Source organism: Chlorocebus sabaeus, chromosome 17 (genome assembly GCF_047675955.1).
Source record: "Chlorocebus sabaeus isolate Y175 chromosome 17, mChlSab1.0.hap1, whole genome shotgun sequence".
In the NCBI taxonomy this organism is placed as follows: Eukaryota; Metazoa; Chordata; class Mammalia; order Primates; family Cercopithecidae; genus Chlorocebus; species Chlorocebus sabaeus.
This window is the reverse complement of record NC_132920.1, coordinates 2655763-2678598: the sequence shown is the minus strand read 5'-3', so window position 1 is coordinate 2678598 and position 22836 is coordinate 2655763. Positions and strand designations below refer to the sequence as shown.

At 46.8% G+C, this 22836-nt stretch overlaps 1 protein-coding gene across 1 annotated transcript; it reads right to left on the bottom strand.

Moving 5' to 3' along the window:
- Positions 1–1679: 1679 nt before the first annotated feature.
- WRNIP1 (WRN helicase interacting protein 1) lies at positions 1680–21979 on the bottom strand. The gene is made up of 7 exons (XM_007973855.3): positions 21044–21979; positions 18580–18771; positions 17109–17350; positions 7978–8207; positions 3869–4024; positions 3030–3109; positions 1680–2424 (listed from the first exon to the last, which is right to left on the bottom strand). Exons 1-7 carry the CDS (start codon positions 21863–21865, stop codon positions 2149–2151), a joined length of 1998 nt encoding a protein of 665 aa, XP_007972046.2. The 5' UTR covers positions 21866–21979; the 3' UTR covers positions 1680–2148.
- Between the last annotated feature and the right edge of the window lie 857 nt (positions 21980–22836).

The following is a 22836-nucleotide window of genomic DNA, read 5'->3' as shown; positions in this document are numbered from 1 at the left end:
AGCCTAGCACTTATCACTACTTGGCATATTAACATCATATTTTTCATACCATAGGCTTCAAGAACACAATTTTTGGTCTCTTCTGCTCACTGATGTGTTTCCAACATCAACAAGAATGCTTAGCATAAAACAGGCACTCAATATTTATTGAGGCCAGGTGCGGTGGCTCACGCTTGTAATTCTAGCACCTTGGGAGGCTCAGGTGGGTGGATCACCTGAGGTCAGGAGTTTGAGACCAGCCTGACCAACATGGTGAAACCCTGTCTCTACTAAAAATACAAAAATTAGCCTTGTGTGGTGTTAGGCGCCTGTAGTCCCAACTACTTGGGAGGCTGAGGCAGGAGAATCGCTTGAACCTGGGAGGTGGAGGCTGCAGTGAGCCGAGACCGCGTCACTGCACTCCAGCCTGGGCGACAGAGCAAGAGCTGGTCTTTCATAAACAAATACATTTATTGGATAAAAAAAGAAACTTCCTGAGAACTGAAAGACAGGAATTTCCAGGTTGAAAGGCCCACCAAGTACCCAGTGCAGACTTTTCAAACACAGGGAGCAAAGACAGAAGAGTCTACGAGTTGACAGAGGTTACAAACAATAGACCACACACATCAGGATGCCTTCAAACTTGACAGCAATGGGGGTAAGTGTAAAACAATGGTAATTTCTTACCTACAATTTATTCCTAGCCAAACTCTCAGACATGTCTAAAGGTAGAATAAAAGCATTTTGAGTCTCTCGGGGTCTAAAAATATTTTTCCTCCACACATCCCTGCTCCATGAAGCTACTAGAGGGTACAGGCCACCCGTGCCAGAGCGCGCAGTCAGTCCTGTCATCAGACGGGGCGCAGGGAGAGGTAAAGCAAAGCTCCAGGGTGATGACGAAGGGAGATTCCGGGGTTGGCAGCTGCACACTACGGTGCAACCACTCCAGGCAGAACGAGGGAAGCCAGTCGGGGCCAAGCCTCTGCCATGTACAGTCCCTCCAGCCTGGTACAACTACCAGAGGATGGGCGGCACTGAGAGTGGAATAAACCAAGAAGGCAGGATGGAGCATCCAGAAAATGGGAATCTCACTCAGAATAAAGGACGTCCCAGGCCAACAGCCGGCAGCCTTCCAGACAAGGCAGGAGGACCCCAGGAGGGACTGCACAATGGCCAGAGGAGAACCCACCAGGCCAACAGCCGGGAGCCTCCCAGACAAGGCAGGAGGACCCCAGGAGGGACTGCACAACGGCGGAAGGAGAACCGACTACCTGAAGGGGCCACCCTTGTGGGAATACGCACAACATGCGACTAAGGAGAGGGAGAGGAAGTGGCAGTAGGGACAAGTAACGCTCAGCTGAGCGGGGAGTGGCGTATTTTGTGTTCAGGACACACAAAAAGTAAAAGAAAAATGACTGTTTAGAAATACGGAGCTGCAAGAAGAAACCGGGGCAAGTGGGGAGGAATGGGCCATGGGACTACTGGAGTCTTCTACAAGCCATTTAAAGAAGAATTCTTTTATGTATTCCTTTAAAGAAATCACAGTTAACTTTCAACAAGATAACGCTGACTTCTCAACTAAGCTCCCCACTCTTCCCACCTAGGGTGATTTCTCCTTCCCAGTATCCACCCCCCAAATGCAATGGTGACAGTGCTGGTACCCAGCATCCAGGCAGGAAAACCATGACAGAATCCAAGAGTACTTTGAAATAGTTTTATTGGCTCATAAGACCTTTGCATATAAAAAAAATACCCAAAACACTATGCAGTATTAAATCACAATTACATTTTCTTTTACCAATTAAAACTACCCAGAATATACATTTTTTAAAGAAAAAAAATCCTACAGAACTGAATTCTGAAATGACATTATGACTTAAATACTATGACAAAATAGATAATTCCTTATAACATTAATTCATTGCACAAAGCTGCCAGATATTTTCTTAAGCATAACCGCTGCACCAAGTGCAAACGAACACAATTTCAAAGTTACACATTTAGTTGAAATAACTGTGCCTCCACCTATGAGACTCTTAAATTTCTGGCACGAAATGTTGGTCTGTTCTAACTTCCACCAGGCAACCAACTTTGCAATCCAGTTTCTTTCTTTCTTTCTGGCCCTCTCTTAAAAAAAGCAACATCCTTCTGCTGTCATGGCCTGAGGAGTCAGCACCTCCTCTGCTTGAAGAAATCGACTCCCCTCAACTCTTCAGGCAGGTACTCCTGATCCACAGGCTCGCTGTACATGGGGTTGTACTTGTAGCCTTTGCCATAGCCCAAATCCTTCATCAGCCTCGTGGGCGCGTTCCTCAGGTGCAGGGGCACGGGGGGCAGGGGCCCCTGGTGGTTCCTCAGGCAGGCTTTGACGTTGTTGTAGGCGCTGTACACCTCAATGGACTTTGGGGCTCTGGCAAAGTAGACCACACACTGGGCCAGAAGCACCTAATGACACAGAGGACACATTTTACTAGCAAGATGCCGAGCTTCCATTCTGCAGAGCCCCTTCTGACACAGCTCTAGGTACTTCTGAGAAGATCCCCACATGCCTTCATTAGCCCCCTTTTGTGCCTACAGTCTGGACAACCACCTATCACAGAGAGAAGAAACTCCCATGAGGTGAGAGGCAAAACAGGTGAGTGGTTTTCATTTCTTTTTTTTTTAACGGAAGGACTTTTTACTAAATTAAACTTTTCTTAAGCCCCCAGTGTATAAAAGAGATGAATATGAAGCTGCTCTGGGGGCAAACTTGCAGAGGCTTCCCGTTCAGCTCCTTTAACATTTCCGCTCCCTGGAAATGTGGAGCATGTGCTCTGAACCCCGGAATCCTGAGGACAGTTTGAAACATGACCTCGTTGACACAGAAGGCTTCCCTCAGGTTTCCCTCTCTAGGAGTCTAAGAGTCTACAATTGGAATTCAAAAGCCAAGCAGCATATTCAGTGGGCCCAATACATCAATGGTGAAGGAGGGACACTTATTCAAATCTACAAAGGGACAGAGCACAAGAGAGAAAAGAAGTGATTTGCAAGAACTGAGCTGATTACTTTACCTCACATTCGGGCATGCCTATGAAGTGACAGCCTTGGTAGGCAGCAACCGCTTGTGTTAATGCAGACGGGTCTGCCAGACCTGCCACACACAGAGACAAAGGAGAGCTTCAGTCATGGCACACACTGTCCTCTCGGCCTCTGTGCAGGCGACCACAGACCACCACTGCTTGTACACTTGGTGACCAAAGCAATCCCATGTAGCAACACGGACTGACTTACCTCTAGTCTCTGATCACATGAACTTATGCAAGAAATGTTTAGTGAGTGGTTACTGTGCGGTGTTAAGAACTGTTGCCGTGTGGATAAAAACTCTACATCTAGAAAAACATGAGTCTCTGTACAACACACACAAGAAGTGAAGGCTATGGAGACATTCGCCAGGATGGAAACACTAAAAACAAAACATCCCCTAAGACCAAACAAGAGGAGGCTTTCCTGATCTTCTTCACACAGTGTCCAGAGTCTTCCATTTCTACCTCAGGAGCTGCCCAAAGAAAACCCTGAACACCCGACTTCAAAGCAAATTTAAAAGCAGCTCATCTTATTGCAATACTCTGAACAGCCACTCATGTTAGTAAAAACCTTCCCGAACAGGAAACAGAAAACGGTGACTTTATGAACACAAACATTCAAAAGCACATACACCAAGAAATAAACGACTGAGCTCAGGCATAAAGTCTTATCTCTGCCCGTCTTCTCCTGCCAGTCTCACACAGCCCCGAGACATTCTTCCCGCCCCTACCCACCCTGCCCAGCCAAGACGACGCCACGAGGTAACTGTCAGCCATTTCCCCACCCTCACGGACACAGGGCTCTGGGACCCTCTCGTCACACTCACCTATGTCCTCGCTGGCAAACCTGACGAGCCTCCGCGCCACGTAGAGCGGGTCCTCTCCTCCCTCCAGCATGCGAGCCAGCCAGTAGAGGGAGGCGTTCTGGTCGGAGCCCCGCATGGACTTGTGCAGGGCGGAGATGCAGTTGTAATGCTCCTCACCTGACATCACAAAAGCACCACTCACACGGAGCTCACGGGAGGGGCGCCCAAGCCATCTTCACCCCCGCTGGCTGACTTCCAGGAAGCCTGAGCTAATAAAGGCCCTGAGAAAGCCGAGGAGAGGTTTGGGCAGCGCCTCAACTGTGCTGAGTGGGGTGGACCGGCTGCTCGGGCTTAATCCCAGCTCATGCCCCAGCGCTGTTCTCTGCGGGGCCGGGGAGCCTGTTCAGCAACCCAGGCCTATCCAGGGGAAGAGGCTGCTGCAGCAGAAACCTGTGGCCGCCCACATGGAGTGCACACACAGGCACAGAGGCGGGGAGGGGACGCTCACTGGGAAAGGTGGTCCTCCCAGCCGGTGGATTTGCCAGAGACCAGAGTGGAGGGAGGGCAAGTCTCACGTTCTGGCTCCATCCCGTGGCCTACCATCTACCGGAGGAAAATCAACGGCGGGCCTGGTCGGAGCCAGGAGGATACAGAGCCAAGTGGCAAGGGCAGCTGTTACAGCCCATCTGTTCCTCAATGTCATTTCCAGCTGCCTTTCTGATATCCAAAGCCTGTGGTCATTTAAACCTCCTTCTGCCAGCCTTGCTGTGGGGACACCTGTGTGGCGCGGTCCCAGAAGGATCGACACATGGACTGCCAGCTCCCGCCCTGAAAGTATGGAAGCCCACTCTCTCACCGCCTGGTCTTATCCCACTTTTACCCTGGATTCACACGAAATCAGTGAAATGTGCTTTAAAAAAAGGCATATTTAAGGGCAAAAAGTGACAGCTAAACAGTTCTCAGGAACTAAGCAGTGGCACCTGCACACATTTCACTATTCTCTGGCCATCGTCCCTTAGGTAAGTTCAAGGAGGGGGCGCCCTCCTCAGGAGAAAGCACAGGATGGTGTTCCTGTGAGTCTCACTCCTCCCAGAGGAGCGCCTGGTCTGTGCTCAGCATAAGCCCATGTCCACAGTACGACTGGCGCCAGTCAAATCCTGGCAGCTGAGCTCGCTGGTAAGATGACAGCTGGTCTTCAGGTGGAGAAGAGAGCAAGCAGAAGATGCTGGCCGCCCGCAGGGGAAAGGCCTGCAGGACCGACAGTTCAGCCCGAGTGATTCCGGTTTCTGAGAACCAGGGCAGATGGACGGGTCAGTCCAGCTACTGGATTTCTGAGAACTGAGTGTCTCCTGTGCAGGGTTCCTGGTGCAGTCAGAGTGCTGTGGACACTGGCAGAGAGGGTGTCCTGGATAAAATCTGCATGCTTCTGGCCCACTCCCTCATCCTGCTGGCCCAGGCACTCTGGCTACGCTCTGCTCCTTCGCAGGGTGGAGGAAGGCGGGGAAGAGGGTAGCAGATAACAGGCCTGGCTAAACTCACGGGCACGGGGGCCGGAAGAAACGACCCGGGCCACTTTATGTCAAATTTAAACTCCCTACACAGGTGAGTCGTCTCTTCCCACGTTGTCAATGTCAGGGGCAGTACCAGTACCACCAGTGTAACGGACAAGAGCACAGCCTCCGGGACCAGGCAGCCTGGGCTGGACCCCCAAGCTCATGGGCCATGGGCAAGTTCCTGATCCTCACTGTGCCTCAGGTTTCTCATCTGTAAAATGGGAACAACGAGACCACTCACCTCACAGGGCTGTATTAAATAACACATGCCTGGCACAGAGCAGGCACTGTAGAAAGATTCTTTTGCAGCAGTGATAGATACTAGTATTATTCTACGCCACCTTCCATGTTTGCTTGTATTATACACTGCTTTATAACCTGAACTTGACCGATTTATATAGAACCCTGATGTCAATGCATGGCAAAGAGTTTGCTCTCATTTAGAAATTCCTTCACTCTGATGCAGAAACATCACTGGATCCACCAGTGGGTAACTATGTACTAGGTAACATATAAAAAAATAACAACAACTCTGGGGGTGGGTCTTTGTCTCACTCAAGTTATAAAAAGGCCCAAGAGTATAAGCTAACAGGTTTCCAGGGCAATGCTTCCACCATCCCTATTTATAGAGCAAAGCCTGGAAAAGCAGCTTTCTCCAGGATCCGAATGATATTTACACGTCTGCGGATCCACTGTGGGGCAGACACGGTGCACTGGGGTGGGGTGTGTGAGCTCATACTAGGAAGATGTGTAGGATGTGGGGTTCTGAAGGCTGCGGCACGAGGCAGCCTCCACCGCCCCCCAGCTCCGAGCTATAGACAAAGTGATCCCCACTGTGCAGCGTTCTGCACTGTGGGGCTCCAGAAGTGGGATTCCTAGGACTGAACCCCTCCAAGATCCGTCCTGTGTGTACGTGCATGGAGGGGTGACCCCTCGCAGGAGCATGAGGTAATGGGTGAGATCAGTAACAGCATGGCAAGGCTGGTGGGAGGCAAACGCGGATGGGGGGAAGGACAGTCTTGGGAACCAGTCAGACCTGGATTTAAGGGTCAGTTTCACTGCTTGCTTTGTGAACGCAGGCAAGTTTTGTTATCTTAAAATGGGGGTAATATTAATAGCTATGTCCATAAAGTTATTTTGAGAATTTCAAAAATGAATACACCTATAAAATACTCGATGGCTGAGTGTTAGTGAAGGCCATGTTATACAGATCTCAACTGACAGTCTGATAAAAGTCAAAGAACAGTCCTAGTTGTTCCAATCAAAACAAGGCAAACCCTTTGGGACACCTACAACGAGGGAGAGAGACCGCTGCTACTGCACCTGAGAAACCATGGAGATCCTGGCACGGTGAGATTTTTTAATGTCTTAAAATCTTTTTTCTGGTTCATATCTACAACTTTTCTATTTGGCCAAAAGTTAAGCAGGGCTCTACACCTAGAACGCGTTGCCTTCCAGACTTTGCAAGCATTCCCGTCGTGCTCCAGAGCACAGGGGAGAGCCAGCCATGTGAGAAGGCCCCGCTGCGGGCACTCACGCCACAACGTAGACAGGATTGTCTGTTCAACTTGCCAGTGTGTCCTCAGCACTAATGAACACCCTCGAGCTGCCATCAGCTGAGGCACGCTAAAGCCAAAAGGCTTTGGTCAGCCCCCCAAGGTCATGCAGTGGGTGTGCTCACCCACAAAGAGGCAGTGCCTGGAACCAAAGTCATTCTTAAGCCCCTCCACCCCTTCTCTAACCAGTAAGGACTCTCCATTATCACGTGGCACAGCCTACATGAGATCTGGAACATTCAATTATCAGCTTCCTTTTCTGGCAGAGCTTTTAAAAATGTGGAAATTATATTCCACAGTTACTGCAATATGACTCCATCCAAAGTCCCACAAATGCTCAAGCAGCAGCAGTTTGCTCATCTACAGTATGTTATCTTCACCTCCCACTTCTTTTATAAAAAGATGCAAACGTGCTGTGCTAATGACATTTAATATTGGCAGGTCACAGATTTAATAAGAGCTGGTATCAAATCTGCTATCTGTAAATGCACTTCTACACAAACAGATTAAGTGCACACAGCAAAATTAAATTTTTGAAAAAGCTACTACATAAAATAAAAACTTCAAGATCCATGACAATTTATTTTTTAGTATTGACTCTAGAAATAAAGCATTTTAATTCTCCATTCAAACTAGTAAGTCATTATGGCAAAAGCCCTCTTTTTATTTACTGCCACTGTAAATGATCACAAAACATATTCACTGTCAAGTGAAGGCACAGGCTTTCAAAGGTGATTGTATTCTGCAAGGTGGGGAATAGCCAACTACCTTCTAAGGTGAATGTGCAGCCTGCCATTTCCAACCCCAAAACTCTTCTAGATTCTCAACAGGGCAGCCTCTGCTTCATGCCTCTCTTTGGAAAGGTCAGCCCTGTGTGGAAGGCTTAATACCAACATGGAGATCCACCTGAGAATCACTGGAATGCTTTGGACCCAGCTGAAAGTCAGGCTTCCGGAAATGAGAATGTGTGCACACACTTCTTTCCACACAGTCTCACTCTTTCCACAGGTCAATTACTTACCTGCCCGGTCGTATAAAATGTGGGATCGCTGCAGGCCCTCCTTCACGTCATTCTCTGTGATCAGAACTCTACTGGGAGAATAGGATTGCCCACTCTTCTTACAGAACATCTTCCTAGAGCTTAACCTAGCCAGCACCGCCAGCTGCAGTCCGTTCAACCCAGCTCGGGCGTCACCGTCACTGAGGTAAGCCAGGGTGTCTACTGCTTTATCCTCTATGAACATGGCCGGCCTGAAACACAACCAGGGTTAGTTACTGTCCCACTCAGGCTGCGTACTTCTTATTCTGCACACGTCTTAGAAACTCACACTTCTCGGCAAGGACGCTGAAGAGTTCAAGGCATTTGCCTCTTATTCTCACCTTTGTCAACGTGCTTAAGCAGCATCAAGACTACGAACTGGCCGGGTCTCCTAACTGGCTGGGTCTCCTAAGTCACCAGGTTATCACCCTGTATCTTATGAGTGTCGAGGGTATCTCACTGCATAGGTTCACACATCTAAGTTTGTGTGAAACAGACACTGACTGGCCTAGAAAGTCACTGCTGACAGGTGGTCTCTCTGGTTCTACCCTACAGAACAGCGAAAACTTTATTAGAAATGCTAGCACCTCATCACCGTGTATGGAAAACATGTTCCAAATGCGGCCCACATCCCTGTGAGACAGGCGTGCTCAGACCACTTTCCACACAGGGGACAGACAGCATTACATCTGAATACCAGCTCTGAAGGGCTCCAGATCACGCAGGTCAATTCCTTCATTTTAAAAACAACAAACTGGGTCCCTCGTTACTGTGAGCACAGCAGGTCCTAGAAGCAGGTCTCAGGAATCTTGGCCTGGGGCATTATGGAGGCTGCAGTGGGTCATCTCACAGTGGGCACTAATCATGCAAAATCCGCACAGGGTAGCAGAGAGGTCATTAGCCTGGGAAGCGACGAGAAGACTGCTGGTACATAGCCATGAGACCCTGGGTAAGCCACCTCGCCTCTCTCCGAATATCAGGACTAAAACTAACAGTCACATTTCTAAATTTGGACCCTCACAAATAAGATCTAACTATGATCAGAAGGCTGATTCCGTAAAATTTTCTATTCCTAGTTGAGTTAAACAAGATTTCTAACACATTTCATGACTTAGTGGGGTCTTATATTATTCCTGGCTGAGCTGCTAGCTGCACATTTGTGAAGCAACAGAATAATTTTTCAGTTACAGTTCACCATGTCACTATCGACATTCAGCCGAGAACATCTACAGTAAGTCAGTCCATTAGGACCGTCCGAATCAGCTACCTGGAAAACAACGTGCAGGCACCAATGCGGGCTGGACCGGGGAGGGGTGGCGGCTTCCAAAGGGGACCCAGCTTGTCTGCTGGATCAATGCAGAACCCCTCACCATACACCCACTCACTGACACTACTCTGCTCACTGAGTAACCCGGATAACACCAATCTGCATTTCATTCACGGAAGGATTTGTTCCTAATGTCTTCAAGATGCCTCGTCTCACCCCCACATTTACCGAAGTTGATTTCCAGTTATTCCTTGTGGGTCTCTCACCACACCTAAGACACCTGGCCAGCACCAGCTTTACAACAGAGGACTCTCTCCTTACTCGTGCCAATTGCCTGGGCCCCACCCACTGGTACAGCCCGGAGACCCATCTTCCTCTCTCCTGATGGCAGCATTCTCTCAGCAGACCTCACCAGAACACCAAAAAAAAAAACACCAAGGTCATGTCACTGGCACTCTATAAAGCCTGTGATCACTTCTCAACCAGAAATTAGTTAGCAAGTCTTCCGGGAGATGATTTAGAAGATAATGACGGACAGAACATACACTAAAGAAAATGTATGGGGAAGGACCAGTATCAGAGGGGTGTGGCAGTACGTGACATGCCTGAGAGGGAAGGGTGCACTCTCGGCCCCTTACTGCACTCAACCTGGGTGGGAAGACAGGTAGGGAGAACAGAAGCTGCTTGGGCATCTCATTTCTGCCTCAGAACTAGTAAAAACAATGGATTCTCTCTCCTTGGAAAGCTGCCTAGCAACAAAAAGCCTTTAGGACAATTGAGGGAAGAAAAAGGAGTCAAAGCAGGAGCCCCAGTGGATCCTAACAGACTGAACCAGCCTATATCCTGCACCACGGTTGGGTTGTGTGTTGATTACATTACGTTCATCATCCCTCCATCCCTACTACATGTTGAGCACCTCAAGGACAGGAATATTTTATTCTTTCTTCGTATTCCCAGACCTGATAGATGATAGGCATCCGATATTTGCACAATAAACAGACTAACTTCAGTTTCATCATAATCTCAGAGTGAAACCTTTACTTCTTATAAACTATATGGAAAGTATAGAAAAAACAAAAAGAATCCGTATTTCTAGCACCGAGAGATAAAAACGTACCTGTTATTTCACGGAAGAACGAAAGCTACTGTGTCAATTGTTGAATTTATGACCCACTCACCCATGCAGCCATCAACCTTACAGCTCACTTTTAAAACAAAAATTTACATTAAATTTTAAAAATAGACAAAGGGAGAAAATTCACCTTCCCCTAGACTACCTTGACGTTAGTATTTTGGTATGTATCCCTTCTCCATGAATTTGTCTTCTGTATGCATTTAGGGGCATGGCGTGCTCTTGGGACAGTGACAAGATGGGTAGCCTTATATACCATGGTATTTACTAGTAGAAATGGCCTCATTTCCGTTAGTCCTCATATACAGAGAGGGAAGCAGGCCGTATTAATGAAGAGAGAAGCCGACTAGCAGTCTGCTCCACAGATTTACGAACAGTATGCTGTGAGTAAGTCTTTAGCAATGATTATGGATTTTATGTGGTTGGAAAATCAGGTCTTCCTTTGGCTTTTAAACTCCTGACCTGACCAAAGTACAAGTGGTTCCACTCTTCCGGTTTGGAGTCATGGGGAATGGAGGTGCTGCCACAACGAAAGCTACCTGAGCTCCCGCCACTCTCTTCTTCTTCCTCCCCTTGGGCATAAACCACATTTTAAATTTCACCCCTGTCCAAAAAAAGGAAGTATTTCGAGGCCCAGATCAATCTGTCGGCAACTCTGTCCAAGTAATACAGGAGCTGCTGACAGCACTCACAAGGATCACACAAGAAAATTAAAAAATGGAGACTCACTGTGAAGAAGGCTGAGCAGGGAAAGGTTCCACTTAAACACCAAATAGATCTTGAACTCCCATTTACTAAGTTCTGAAGAACAAGGTAGGATATACTAAAGTACCTTGAGATCTTAGAATGGGGAGCCCATGAGAGAACTCATGCCAAGAATGAAGGGATAGTTGTACTGATATTGGCAAAATCCCTCAGCAAACAGTAACTGCTGCACAAACTATTTTGAAAGAGTGTTCCCAGTCTAGAGAATTTACAAGTATTTTTAAATTTAAGCATATATTTATAAAATGTTCAGAATTTAAAAATAACCTTCCAAAGGTGTAATACAATAAAAAGAGATGAAATCTATTCTGGGGATAGACTGCCCAAAATGTCATAACATCCTACATGGAAATAAACAATAGGAAGTCAATTATGTTATAATAAAACACTATTCATAATAAAATTGGTTAAAATAAATGCATTAGAAAAGATTCTATTTCTAGTTAACAAAACCTAGAGATAAAAGCAGACTTAGAGAGCTTAGCTTCTCCAGCTGACGAGAAGGGCTTTAATCTTAAAGAATATAGGAAGCTCTCTTCTTTCTTCTTCCAGGTGCCTAAATCCTGAAGTTTTCCACACATTGGGTAATACTGGGATTTGGAGGATACTACTTAGATTGCTTGATGTGTAAGTTGGAGGAGGAGTGTAGTAAGTAAAAATGTACCTGTTATTTCATGGTAGAATGAGAGAATATGCATGGCTTGGTTAAACTCTCCCTCTCTAAATTACACACCAAACCCCACACATCTCTTTCACTAAGGAAAAGGAACATTTCATGGTCAGGGTGCTAATTGCTGTGTAGAGGTTCTCAACTAGGGATATGCATCAAGTTAAGACACAAATGCAGCCACATGTACCTTACCTAGCATAGACTGAGCTCCAATCTCCAGGGACAGACCCTGGGCAAGGTATGTTTCTAAAATGTATCCCAGGGAAGCCGGATGTGCAGATTTGGTTAAAAGGCTCTCCTGCTGCTTTACAGGTGGAAGGAGTTTGTTCCTAATCCATTACAAATGGATACAGAGTTGCTCTTACACAAAGAAGTGCCAAGAGAGAAAAGTCAGAATGGAAAAGCCGAGCAGTGGGTCCATCCTCTGTAAACCTGGCACCCCAACCCCTTGCAGCACTTGAAGTCAGTGAGGAGAAAGACGTGCCTTAAACACTGGTTCCATCACATTGAAGCTGGTGGGTCTTGGGTGTTACTTAACCTTTTTGTGCCTCAGTTTCCTCATCTAGTAAATGGGAGGTAATGAGACTTACTTTGCAGAGCTGTATTGAGGACTGAATGAGACTAAGACGTGGAATGCGTAGAGCAGAGCCTGCCATGTCATGAGACTGGACAAACACTGCTATTGGTATCAACAGTGAGGAGAATCACCCTCATCAGACTGTGCAACAGCATACTCTCCAGAACTGCACATACTCAAGGGAGAATCCCAGATGCTGCCGCTTCCGTAACACCAGGGTGAAAGCAAAGCAAAACAAAACTGACTTTCTCCACAAAGAGAGAAGGTACATTTCAGATGATGGCATCTTTCTGTTTAATCCCATGGAGGTACATGCCTTTCGAAATTACATTACTTGGTAGGGGTCTGTAGTGGGTTGAATCGTGACTCCAAAAGATGTCAAGTCCTAATCCCTGGAACCTGTGAATGTGACTTAATTTAGAAATAGGGTCTTTGTAGATGGAACTAAGGGTCTCAAGATGAAATCATCCTGGATTTAGAGTGTACCTTAAACCCAATGACAAATGTCCTTATAAAACACAGAAAAAGAGAAGACGTAAGGACACAGAGAAGGCCACCACGTGAAGATGGCGTGGAGACTGGAGTGACATGTCACAAGCCAAGGAATGCCAAGAGCCATCAGATGCTGGATGAGAGCATGGCCTTGCTGATACCTTGATTCTGATCTTCTGGCTTCCAGAACTGTTAGGATAAAGCTCTGTGTTCTGAGCCACCCAGTTTGTGACAATTGTTACAGCAGCCACAGGAAATGCATCCGAGGACCATGAGATCTGTGGTTCCGGCTGCTGGTGCTTTTATGGCATTATTTTAACGCACCCTTACATTAAAACAGCTATGTTAATGTACTATATTAATTGTACTTAAAACACATTTTTAAATGAAAATATTGAAATCTACTCTATACCAACCAGTTATTCTGGCCAGGACCTTGTATTCTGGAGTTCTACTACCTTTCTTTCTATTCAATGGCAGAAAAGATTATTTAAAACAATTTAAACTTTTATAAGAAGAAAAAGGAACCCACAGCCACCTCATGTGGGGGCCAGTTTGTCAGGGGCTCTCCTCTCCAGATGGTTAGAGAAAAGCCCCCGACCCAGTACGCCACAGCCCTTACCCAGGGACAGACGCCACTTTCGGTCTTCTAACCACCTCTTGGAACTCAGCCTAGCTAGGCAGAGGGCAGTTATGGCTTCTCATTTCACTGTCTTGATCTCCAAAGACTTGTATCCTCTATCTGGTTCACAAAGAATTGATTCTTTAGGAGTGTTTTTGAATATGTATATATTCTATGACCTAGGAATCTACACTCCTTCAAAGCAGCAAGTAGTGCAGGACGATGAAATGCTAGTTTACCTTTTCATTTTCAGCAGCACAAGCTCATTCATCGTATCACGAATCATGGACATTTTTTTCCTGGCTTCCAAAATTAACCCGGAGCAGATAGCATGCTTCACTGTTAGTACCATGTGACCCAAATATTTTTTGGAGAGCAAAATACCTGAACACTGCTGCTTAGCCATACAAACCAAAGCAACTATGGCACAGACAATGAGATTTCTATTTCACTCGGTTAAATTCCATTTATCCTTCAAAACTCAACTCTGCATCCCCTCAGCTAGGAGGTGAAATACTGGATTTCACATATTCTGAATGCTTCCTCTCTATGCCCACCGTACTTGGCGTATAAGCATGGCACTGGAAGTGGACCTGCTTCCCTAGCCTTCATCATACTGTGTTCCCTCTAAAGGCACAGGAACAAGCTTTTCAACCCTCAGCCAATGCCTAGCATATGCAGGAGCTTCAATTTTGACTGAATAATAACTATAAGAGGGACTATTTTTTTAAAAAAAGGAACACTTATTTCACTTTAATGGGAATTTATCACTTACATGAGTATACTGTGTGACAACTCACAATTCCTCAAGTGCAATCAAGAACGGCTAAGCGGCAGCTTGATTAGTTTCCAAATCCAGTGCCCTGCGCACCTCCCCTCGCGTGCAGTTCAGCAGCCTGGGACTTCTCTGTAAATGTTCTAGCTGCTATCTAGGGCACCAAAACATGACACAAGAATACAAATGCACACCAATAGCTTCCCAGAGAGAGAAAGTCAGTATTTGGGGTTAAAAATCTTATCTTTCAACTAGATTAGCATCACCAAATCTGATTTATATGCACAAGGATGTATATATAGCTGTCAACAGGGATTGGAAAGCAAAATTTTACCTAAAACAACTAAAAGATACCATAATCCACTCTTCATTATCCATGACAGTTGGGGTGGCAGGTACTTCTATTTGGAAATCACTTTTAAGAGTTCTTTCTGTGGCCTATGATATCTCCTAACTTAACTTCTTGCTAGAATTGCTAACAAGTAGACCAATTAATGGATTTAAGCTTAATATTCTTTCATTTGACTCTGCTTGCTGCAGATGAAAAGGGCAATAGTATTAAAGAAAAAGGCTCCTGATACCTGGGTAATTATCCCTTATGCTGGATAATACAAAAAATATTAAACTACTTTTCTCATATTGAAGGCTAGGATTTATTCATTTCCAAACCATTCATCAAGCACACAATGTGCGCCAGGCACTGTGCTGGTGATGTGAGCAAGGTCAAGCTCCTGTCCTCAGAGTCTTCCCAGGAAAGCAGGGGACACAAGACAGCAAATATAATTAGGATCAAGTCTAAGCAAGTGGTAGTGGAAATAGTAAATCATTTACTGGATATGGGAGGTTTTCTCTGAAAAGCAATTTTAGCAGATTAAGAATCTCTAGCTCATTTTTATATCAGTTTCAATAACTAAATCTTAATTATTTCACTTGATCTTCTCAAACTTTAATGTGCCTGCAAATCACCTGAGGATTTTTAATAATAAAACGCAGCAATTCTTCTCACAAGGATGAGCTCCTTGGCTGCCGCCTTTCTCATTTCATTTAAATTTCTGCAGGGAAGTGACTAGGGAGAGGCGAAAAAACCTGAGGGCATCTGAGTACCAACTGATTATTATTAACTTCACGTCATCAATATTAATTATTGATTTCATATTCTATTTCATGAACTGATGACATGAAATCAATAAAAATCACCCTAGACAAGTACCTCCATGCAGAATATTAAGTTGCAGACACATTACAATAACCAGTACACAGAACAAAGAACACACACAAACATGAAACAAGTTAGGACTTCCCCCCTTTTCTTTCAGTTTGTCTTTACCATGTGGTTCTATGAGTCTGTAATGAGATTTCTGTTATAGGAAAGCTACACAGGTTGAGTATCCCACATCTGAAGTGCCTGGGACCAGAAGTGGTTTGAATTTCATATTTTTTTGATTTTACAATATTTGTATTATATACTTACCAAATGAGCAACCCAAAATCCAGAAATCTGAAGCGTTCCAATAAGCATTTCCTTTGAGTATCATGAAGGTGCTCAAAAAGCGTTAGATTTGGCAGCATTTTGGATTTCAGATTTGGGCTACGAAACCTGTACTAGGTGTGAGGAGCTGGCAGCCCCCTTAGGCTCTGACAAATGGCCACCACATGAAGGGCTTCTCAGTATGAGTCCATGTGGCTGATAAGAGCAGGTTCCACACACTGCTTGTGGCCACAGAGCTCACGGCTATCCCCATCACAACGGGATTCCAAAACGAGGCCACTCTGTCCTACCCAGTGGTCCACGGGCCAAATGTTGCAAGGCTTTCATGAGACACGGCAGAATTCCTCCTCCATCTCAGACAGGAGCAAATGGGGCCAGACACATAGGGAGAGCCTGTTGAAACCTAAACCCTGAGCCTAAAACTATGCCTTGTACTTTAATCCTCACAGAAAAGTGGCTCCAGAACTTGGCCTCAGGGCAGGCGGGAGCAGCTGCAGAGTCCACAGCAGGAGGAGGTGGGCAACAGCCCCTCATCAGACCAGATTATGTCCCCCAGCAGTACTTCAGCCAGCACATGAACAAATACCATCTGAAGAACATGCTCTCATACGAAAAAAGGAAAACCTCTGACCCAAGAAATCAGACTGATTGCCTATGATACATACTCGGTGCATTAATGAGCTCATGTGGTACTCATCACGCAGAAATAGGTCACCAAAAGGATAGGGGCAGCCTCTAATGTCATTTTCAGTTAACATTCCTTTACTTTCATGAAGTTGAGTTTCAAGCATGTAAAAAGGATTATATAATTTTAAGGTTACAAGTTACATTAATTTTTACTTGATTTTTTTTAACAAAATACTAAACTGCAGGTTAAAAAGAAAGCGAAACAAGTTTACAATGCTCAAAAGAGTTGTGTGGTAAATCTGGGGAGTATCTATTTACTTGTTCTATTCAGTGAGGGACATAAACCCTTTCAAATCATCAATGAGGGACATAAAGCCTTTCAAGTAATCAAAACGGCTTCCCAAAGAACCTTAAGCACAAAAGCAAACACCCAAGAACTGAAACAACAAAGCAAAGTTAAAGCTTGAAGAATTATAGAAACACATTAGAGGCTAGAAAATGCATCTTAAAGTTTGCAGGGATACCTCTGTTAGGTATAATCGAACATTTCCCTCCTCTTTTATTTTCATTACGGGCGGACCAACATTTCTTCTCTGTCCCCACCCTCTCCTCACTGATGCCCGGCCCTTTCTGGCCCCCTGCCAGAGGACTCTCGGGGAGGTGTGTGCCCCCGGGACACCGCACACTGTCAACTTACTCTGAGCTGCTGTTGCTGCAGTGGCTCAGAGGGTCAGTGGGACGGCTAGAGTCTAGGACGTGGATTCCCAGGGAGTTGATCGCTCGCATTAAAATAGTCACCATTGCCTCTACTGGAAGCTTCTCAAGAACAATCACTCGACAGCGGCTCAGAAGAGCAGCGTTGACCTGGAAGGAAGGGTTTTCAGTGGTTGCCCCAATCAGAGTGATCGTGCCACATTCCACGTGAGGAAGGAAAGTGTCCTAATCATGGGAGGAAAACAGAAAACAGTGATTCCAGTCAACAGCCATCTGCAGAATCCTATGTAAGTCGGCTATCCATTCCTTTCTTTTCCTCATTTTTCTCTCTCGAGTTCAGGAATAGCAGCAGCCTTATATTCATTGAATATGGACGCAATATTTGGGGGAGTACGACTCTTGCTTTTAAGTCTAAAACACATCTTCTGGAATGACTGTCTAAGCCTGATCTCTTGCTGCTACGTAGACTAATAGCTTTAAGTAGAATTCTAACTTAGTTTCAACATAAATGATTTCTTTACCCAGAAAAGCATCTTCTACCCAAGGCTGAACTGGCACACAGCTTATATGTAACAGCTATTTACTTACACACAAGAAAGAACACACAAAAACATTAACACTTCCAGAATCTTATTCCACTGCAAGTACTCAATCATAGTATTACTCCTGACAAAGCTGGTCATTATGCTGTTTTATGGGTCCAGTATGACACCTAGAATGCTAACATTTCATCAGAACTTTAAAAGGGTCTGTTTATTAAAAAAGGTTCAAAAAAGGCTTAGAAGAGTTTTGTGAAACATTCTATGTATGATTAAAAAGTTGCAACAAAATACACTAAAAAGTTATGACTAAACTTTATTTTAATTTGTTTTTATTTAGAGTATAGCTCCCAGATCTTAGCCTAGTAAAATTTTAATGTCTATTTTTTTAAATCCCAAAGCGGCTTTGTTTATAAAAACAGCTTGTGTCCTTTTATTTCAGAAAGCCATTTAAATAAACAGTAATCATTAGCTCTTCCAACACTCACCTTGAAGAGAGCTTAGAGTTACAGAAAATACAGATTAATTTTGAAAATAAAAATACTGTTAAAGAAATTTTTAAAAACTTGTTAAAATAATGATCTTAAAATCATTATTTTACTGTTCACAATGACTCCTAGTATTTAGATTAAAAATTTCGAAAACTGGAAAATTTGATTCAAAGCTGCTTTTCTGATATCTATAGCTCAGGGATATACCAAACATTTCGTTTATCAGATAGAGAAAGCATTTTCTTATGACCAAAAAACACTAAGTATGGGGAAATAGGCTTGAAGGAGATGGGTTGACAAGCCTATGCTTCTTTGTAAACAAAGCTCACAATAAGAAGTCTCTAGCATTTGTATAGTGATCTCACATACTTTATATTCTGTTTGATGTTCACAACGACCAAAAGGCAGAAGGAAGTTAATATACCTGCTGAGATTTATTGAACCGATGAATCTCATCAATAAAAAGGACGGTTTTCCTTTTGAAAAAGCTCTTTTCATTTTGAGCTTGTTTTATGACATCTCGCACATCATTTGTCTTGGCATTTGTTGCAGATAATGTCACAAACCTTATGCTATGTTTCTTGCTGTTGTTGGCTATGATGTGAGCCAGAGTGGTCTAGAAAAGATGACATAGATAGAGTTTGAAAAGCTGATAAGTCACAGAGAGACCAGCACCCATGGGAACTACTAAAGCAGCATCACTATTTGCCAAACGACTTGAACTCTGAAGAATGCTTAGCAGCACAGATACAAGCAAAAATACCACAGTACATTTACAAACAAAAAAACAAAAACCAACATTATAAATAAAACAGGAAAGTAGCTAAACCTTAGGCTAATCTTGACCTTTTCTCCTCTGTCCCTAACTACCTTTGATTCCTTTTTGGGGGACTCTTTAAGATCATTGGAATCCCAGTAAAGAGCAGCTGTCTTGATTTAGCAGAGTGACAGCTGTGACCTCTCACCAAAGAGAAAATTCTCCCTCCTCCAGCCAAGACAGCGCTGCTGCTGAAGGACCTAGGTGCAGAACTCATCACAGAACCGCAACTGGAAGCTCAGCACAGCTGAGAAAAGGAGGGTGAGGGAGCATTTGCCTTGAGACCAATGACATCGACCCAGCATTTGAGATGACTGCAGGCCACTTCTGCATGTTCACTCTGGTAGGAGATGAGGGGCAGCACTGGGGTCACATTAGCACTTACTAGAAAACCAAGGAGACCCAAGTAAAGCACTTCTTGGGTGCTCGACAAATATGTATATGCTGTTATTAATATGAATGTTGTTATTGTTATTAGCACTAAAGGATGAGAATAAAGAAAAACAAGACTGTTTAATGAGTGGGACAAATCTGCACCTGAATGGAAAGGTGGCACTTTTGTTTTCTCAAAGTTGTAGAGCACTCATTCTGTGGCTGCTTCTTTACCAAATCCCTGCCAGCCTGCCTTTTGGAATCAGGCTAGGATGTCACAGATGCCTAGGCTTGCAAATGACCAACGCCCACCTCACTGAGCAGCCTGAACCACCCAAACCTCTTGCCTGGTATCTGGTAGGTGGGATGAGCTCACCCACTCGTCTCCCTAAAGACCTTCTTGCTGTCTGGGGCCACCAACAGCTGATTATCCATTCTCATGATCGTATGTAACGACTTCCCAATTACTAAGAATGATACTGCTCAATCCCTTAAATGGGGTTAACAACTAAATCCATGGGGACAGACGTCAACAATTTGACCACCATCATCATAAAATCTTATTTGGGATAGATCTGGTTTATTCCTGGCCAAAGGGAAGGCACGAGTGCGAACAAGAAGGCAGAAAAAGGGCAATTCATTCCAGGAACTGGAGTTTAAGGGGCTGTGGGGGTGTGGTTAAGTTGTGGGAGATAAAGCTGGAAAGAAAAATAGGAGAAAAATCATAAAAGCCTTGTGTGCAAAGGAGTCTGAATCTCAAAGCTACAAGAACTCTCTACAGTTCGACCCCTGAATTCTCCCTTTCCCTCCCTGATGCTGGTTCTCCCTTATTCTGGATAAAAGAGCATCCTGTACTTAAGCACTTCTTAGCTTTCTCTGTTTTCTGGCTCCCCTCCTCCATTTTTTCTCAAGTGTTTTTCCAATGACATGCTTTCTAGACTCACAATATCCTAACTGCCCTCGTCTGGACTTGTGCTAACCCCTCACGAAGGGACATAGAACTGGACACCAAAATGCACGGATGTTTCTTCTCTAGAGTCCAAGGCGTTATGAGAAAAGTTACGGAAATACCGGATGAAAATGACTCGCAGATGAAAAAGTTTTTATGTTAGTTTTGTAAATATATGTGAGTATATTTAGTAAAATAAATATATCCTCAAGAATATAAGAATGTTAAATAAACATATTCTCAAGAATAAATAAATACCAGTCTGTTAAACCAACAGCTAGTGGAAAGGGAAGGAAGCAAAACAGAATTCGATTTTTTTTTTTTCCCAAAGCTGAAACCGCATTACGTACAAACGGAATATACAAACGTTTCTTTATAATTTAAACACGCTGATTCCTTGCGAATTCGGTTACTAAATCAAAGTCTGGGGAGAGGGCGGGGAGACCGATAAAGGCAGATCAAATCTAAGAGTCCACATCTTGTAAAACTATGGATTCACAGACATCGTCCTTCTGAAAACCCGGCAAGCCTGCCTTCCGAATCTGGGGATGTGTACCCTTTTCACGCCCATCACAGACTCCACCTGTGGACCAGGCACTGCCCCAGCCCAGCCTGCGTCTGCACCCCGGGCCCTCTTATCCAGGAGAGTCAGGCGGCTTCTCTGGGGGGCAGCACATCCGGCTCTCCGACCGTCAGCTGCAGCCACCGCCGAGTGAACGACGCAAGCCCCGCGGCCAAGGCTGCACTCACCTTGCCGCAGCCCGGCGGCCCCCACAGGATAAGCGAGGGGATTTCGTTGGTCTCCAGCAGCGAGCGCAGCAGGGTATCCTGGCCCACCGCCCTGCTCTGCCCGAAGTAGTCCTGCAGCGTGTCAGGACGCATCGTGTCGGCCAGCGGCTTGCCCTGTAGCATCTGTCGGATCTCCTCGGCCGCCAGCGCCCGGGGGTGCGGGCGGCCCCCGCCACTGGCCCCAAAGGCGGTGGCGGCTTCGGCAGCGTCCGCGTCCCAGTGCCCCGGGTCGTCCTCGCCGTCCGCGTCCGCGTCAGCGTCCCCGTCGCCATCGCCCACCGCCTCCTCCTCCTCCTGCGCCTCCGCCTCGTCCCAGCTGCGCGGAGACGCGCTCCCCGCCGCGGCGGCGGCCGCCGGCCTCTTCCCCGACCCCTTCCTCCCGGGGCTGCTGGAGCGGGCCACCGGGAAGTCCGGGATGAGGCGGGCGCCGCTGGGCGTGGGCGGCGCGTCGTAGCTCTCGCGGCTCTCGGTCTCGCCGCCGTCGTCGCCCTCCTCGCCTTCGCCCTCGCTGCTCTCGGCTGCCGTCGGGGTGGCAGGCTGCTTCAGCGCCGAGCTCTCGGACAGCCGCCGCCTCTTGGCGCCGGGCGGCGAGGGCCCCTTGGCCCGCTCCCCGGCGCGGTGCGACCCGGCCGCGGGTTCCGCGTGCCCCGCGGGGTGGAGCAGCAGACAGCGGTCCAGGTGCGAGTTGATGTGCGCGGCGGGCATCATCTGCTGGCACACGGGGCACTGCACCTGGTGCAGCTGCGAGAGGAAGGGGTCGTCTTCCGGCCCGCTCACCTCCATGGCGGCCGCCGCCCTCCCCGGCGCCAGGCGCTGCCGCAGCAGCCCGTACACACGCCGAGGCCTCCGATGCCCTCCGCTAGGCCCAGCGCCGCACGACCCTCGCTCGGGGAGCCAGCAGGACGCTCGCGGGCCGGGGGAGGGCGCCGCTCATGCCTCACGTCCGCAGCTCCCGCGTCCGCCCGCCCTCGGCCGGCCGCTGGCAGCGCCTCGCGCGGCCTGTCGGGAAGTGTAGTCCGCGGCCGTTCGCCCCGGAGGCGGCAGCGCCTCGCGCAGCATGTAGGGAAGTGTAGTCCGAGGCCGTTTGGCCCAATCGCCGCCGATAATACCTCGCGTGGCACTTCGGGAAGTGTAGTCCGCGGCCATTCGCCCTAGCCGCCGTGCGTCCGTTTCCGACTCAGAACAGCCTTTGTGAGGGGTCGCGGGGCGAGCGTGGTGCGCGTGCGCGAGGTTGCGCGGGGGCGGACGCAGCCGTCCGTCCGGGCCTGCGAGGCGCGCGAGGGCGGGGGGGAGCCGCGGACTGCGCGCGGTTGTTGGAGCGGCCACTGCCGCTTTCCTGGCCTTCCGCGCCCGGCTGTTGAATGGGCCTGTGGGGACGAGCAGGAGGAGGCTGCGGCGCGTCGTTTGTAACGAAAGGGAAATGGGGGAAAAAACCCGAAAGCCTCCAATAGAAAACCAGTTTTCTGTTGGACCTGAACAGCAGAAGAAATACAAACAACTACGCGGGTGAAAGAAATGCTCGCCTCAGTAGTGGTCAGAGAAAAGTAAATAAAGGGTCTCTCGCCCCCTTTTAGGTTTGTTGGCCGTTTAGTCAAGGGCGGTTCACCTACGGCGCGCTTCGAGCCGAGAGGTGCTTCTCGCGGGCCGCTGTGTAATGGTGGCAAATCGGAAACACCAGCCTGTCTCCTTAGCAACCCAATGATGGGCGGCACCCGTGTGCAATTACGTCGTAGACAGGGATAGAAATGGAAAGA

Bases quoted from the DNA above. Each gene is read 5' to 3' on its own strand.
- WRNIP1 (XM_007973855.3), bottom strand. From the start codon at position 21,865: ATGGAGGTGAGCGGGCCGGAAGACGACCCCTTCCTCTCGCAGCTGCAC. The intron at 4,025-7,977 runs GTAAGTAATTGA...TTGTGATGTCAG, and splicing joins CATTTTATACGACCGGGCAG to GTGAGGAGCATTACAACTGC. The intron at 3,110-3,868 runs GTGAGTGTGACG...TGTGTGTGGCAG, and splicing joins GTTTGCCAGCGAGGACATAG to GTCTGGCAGACCCGTCTGCA.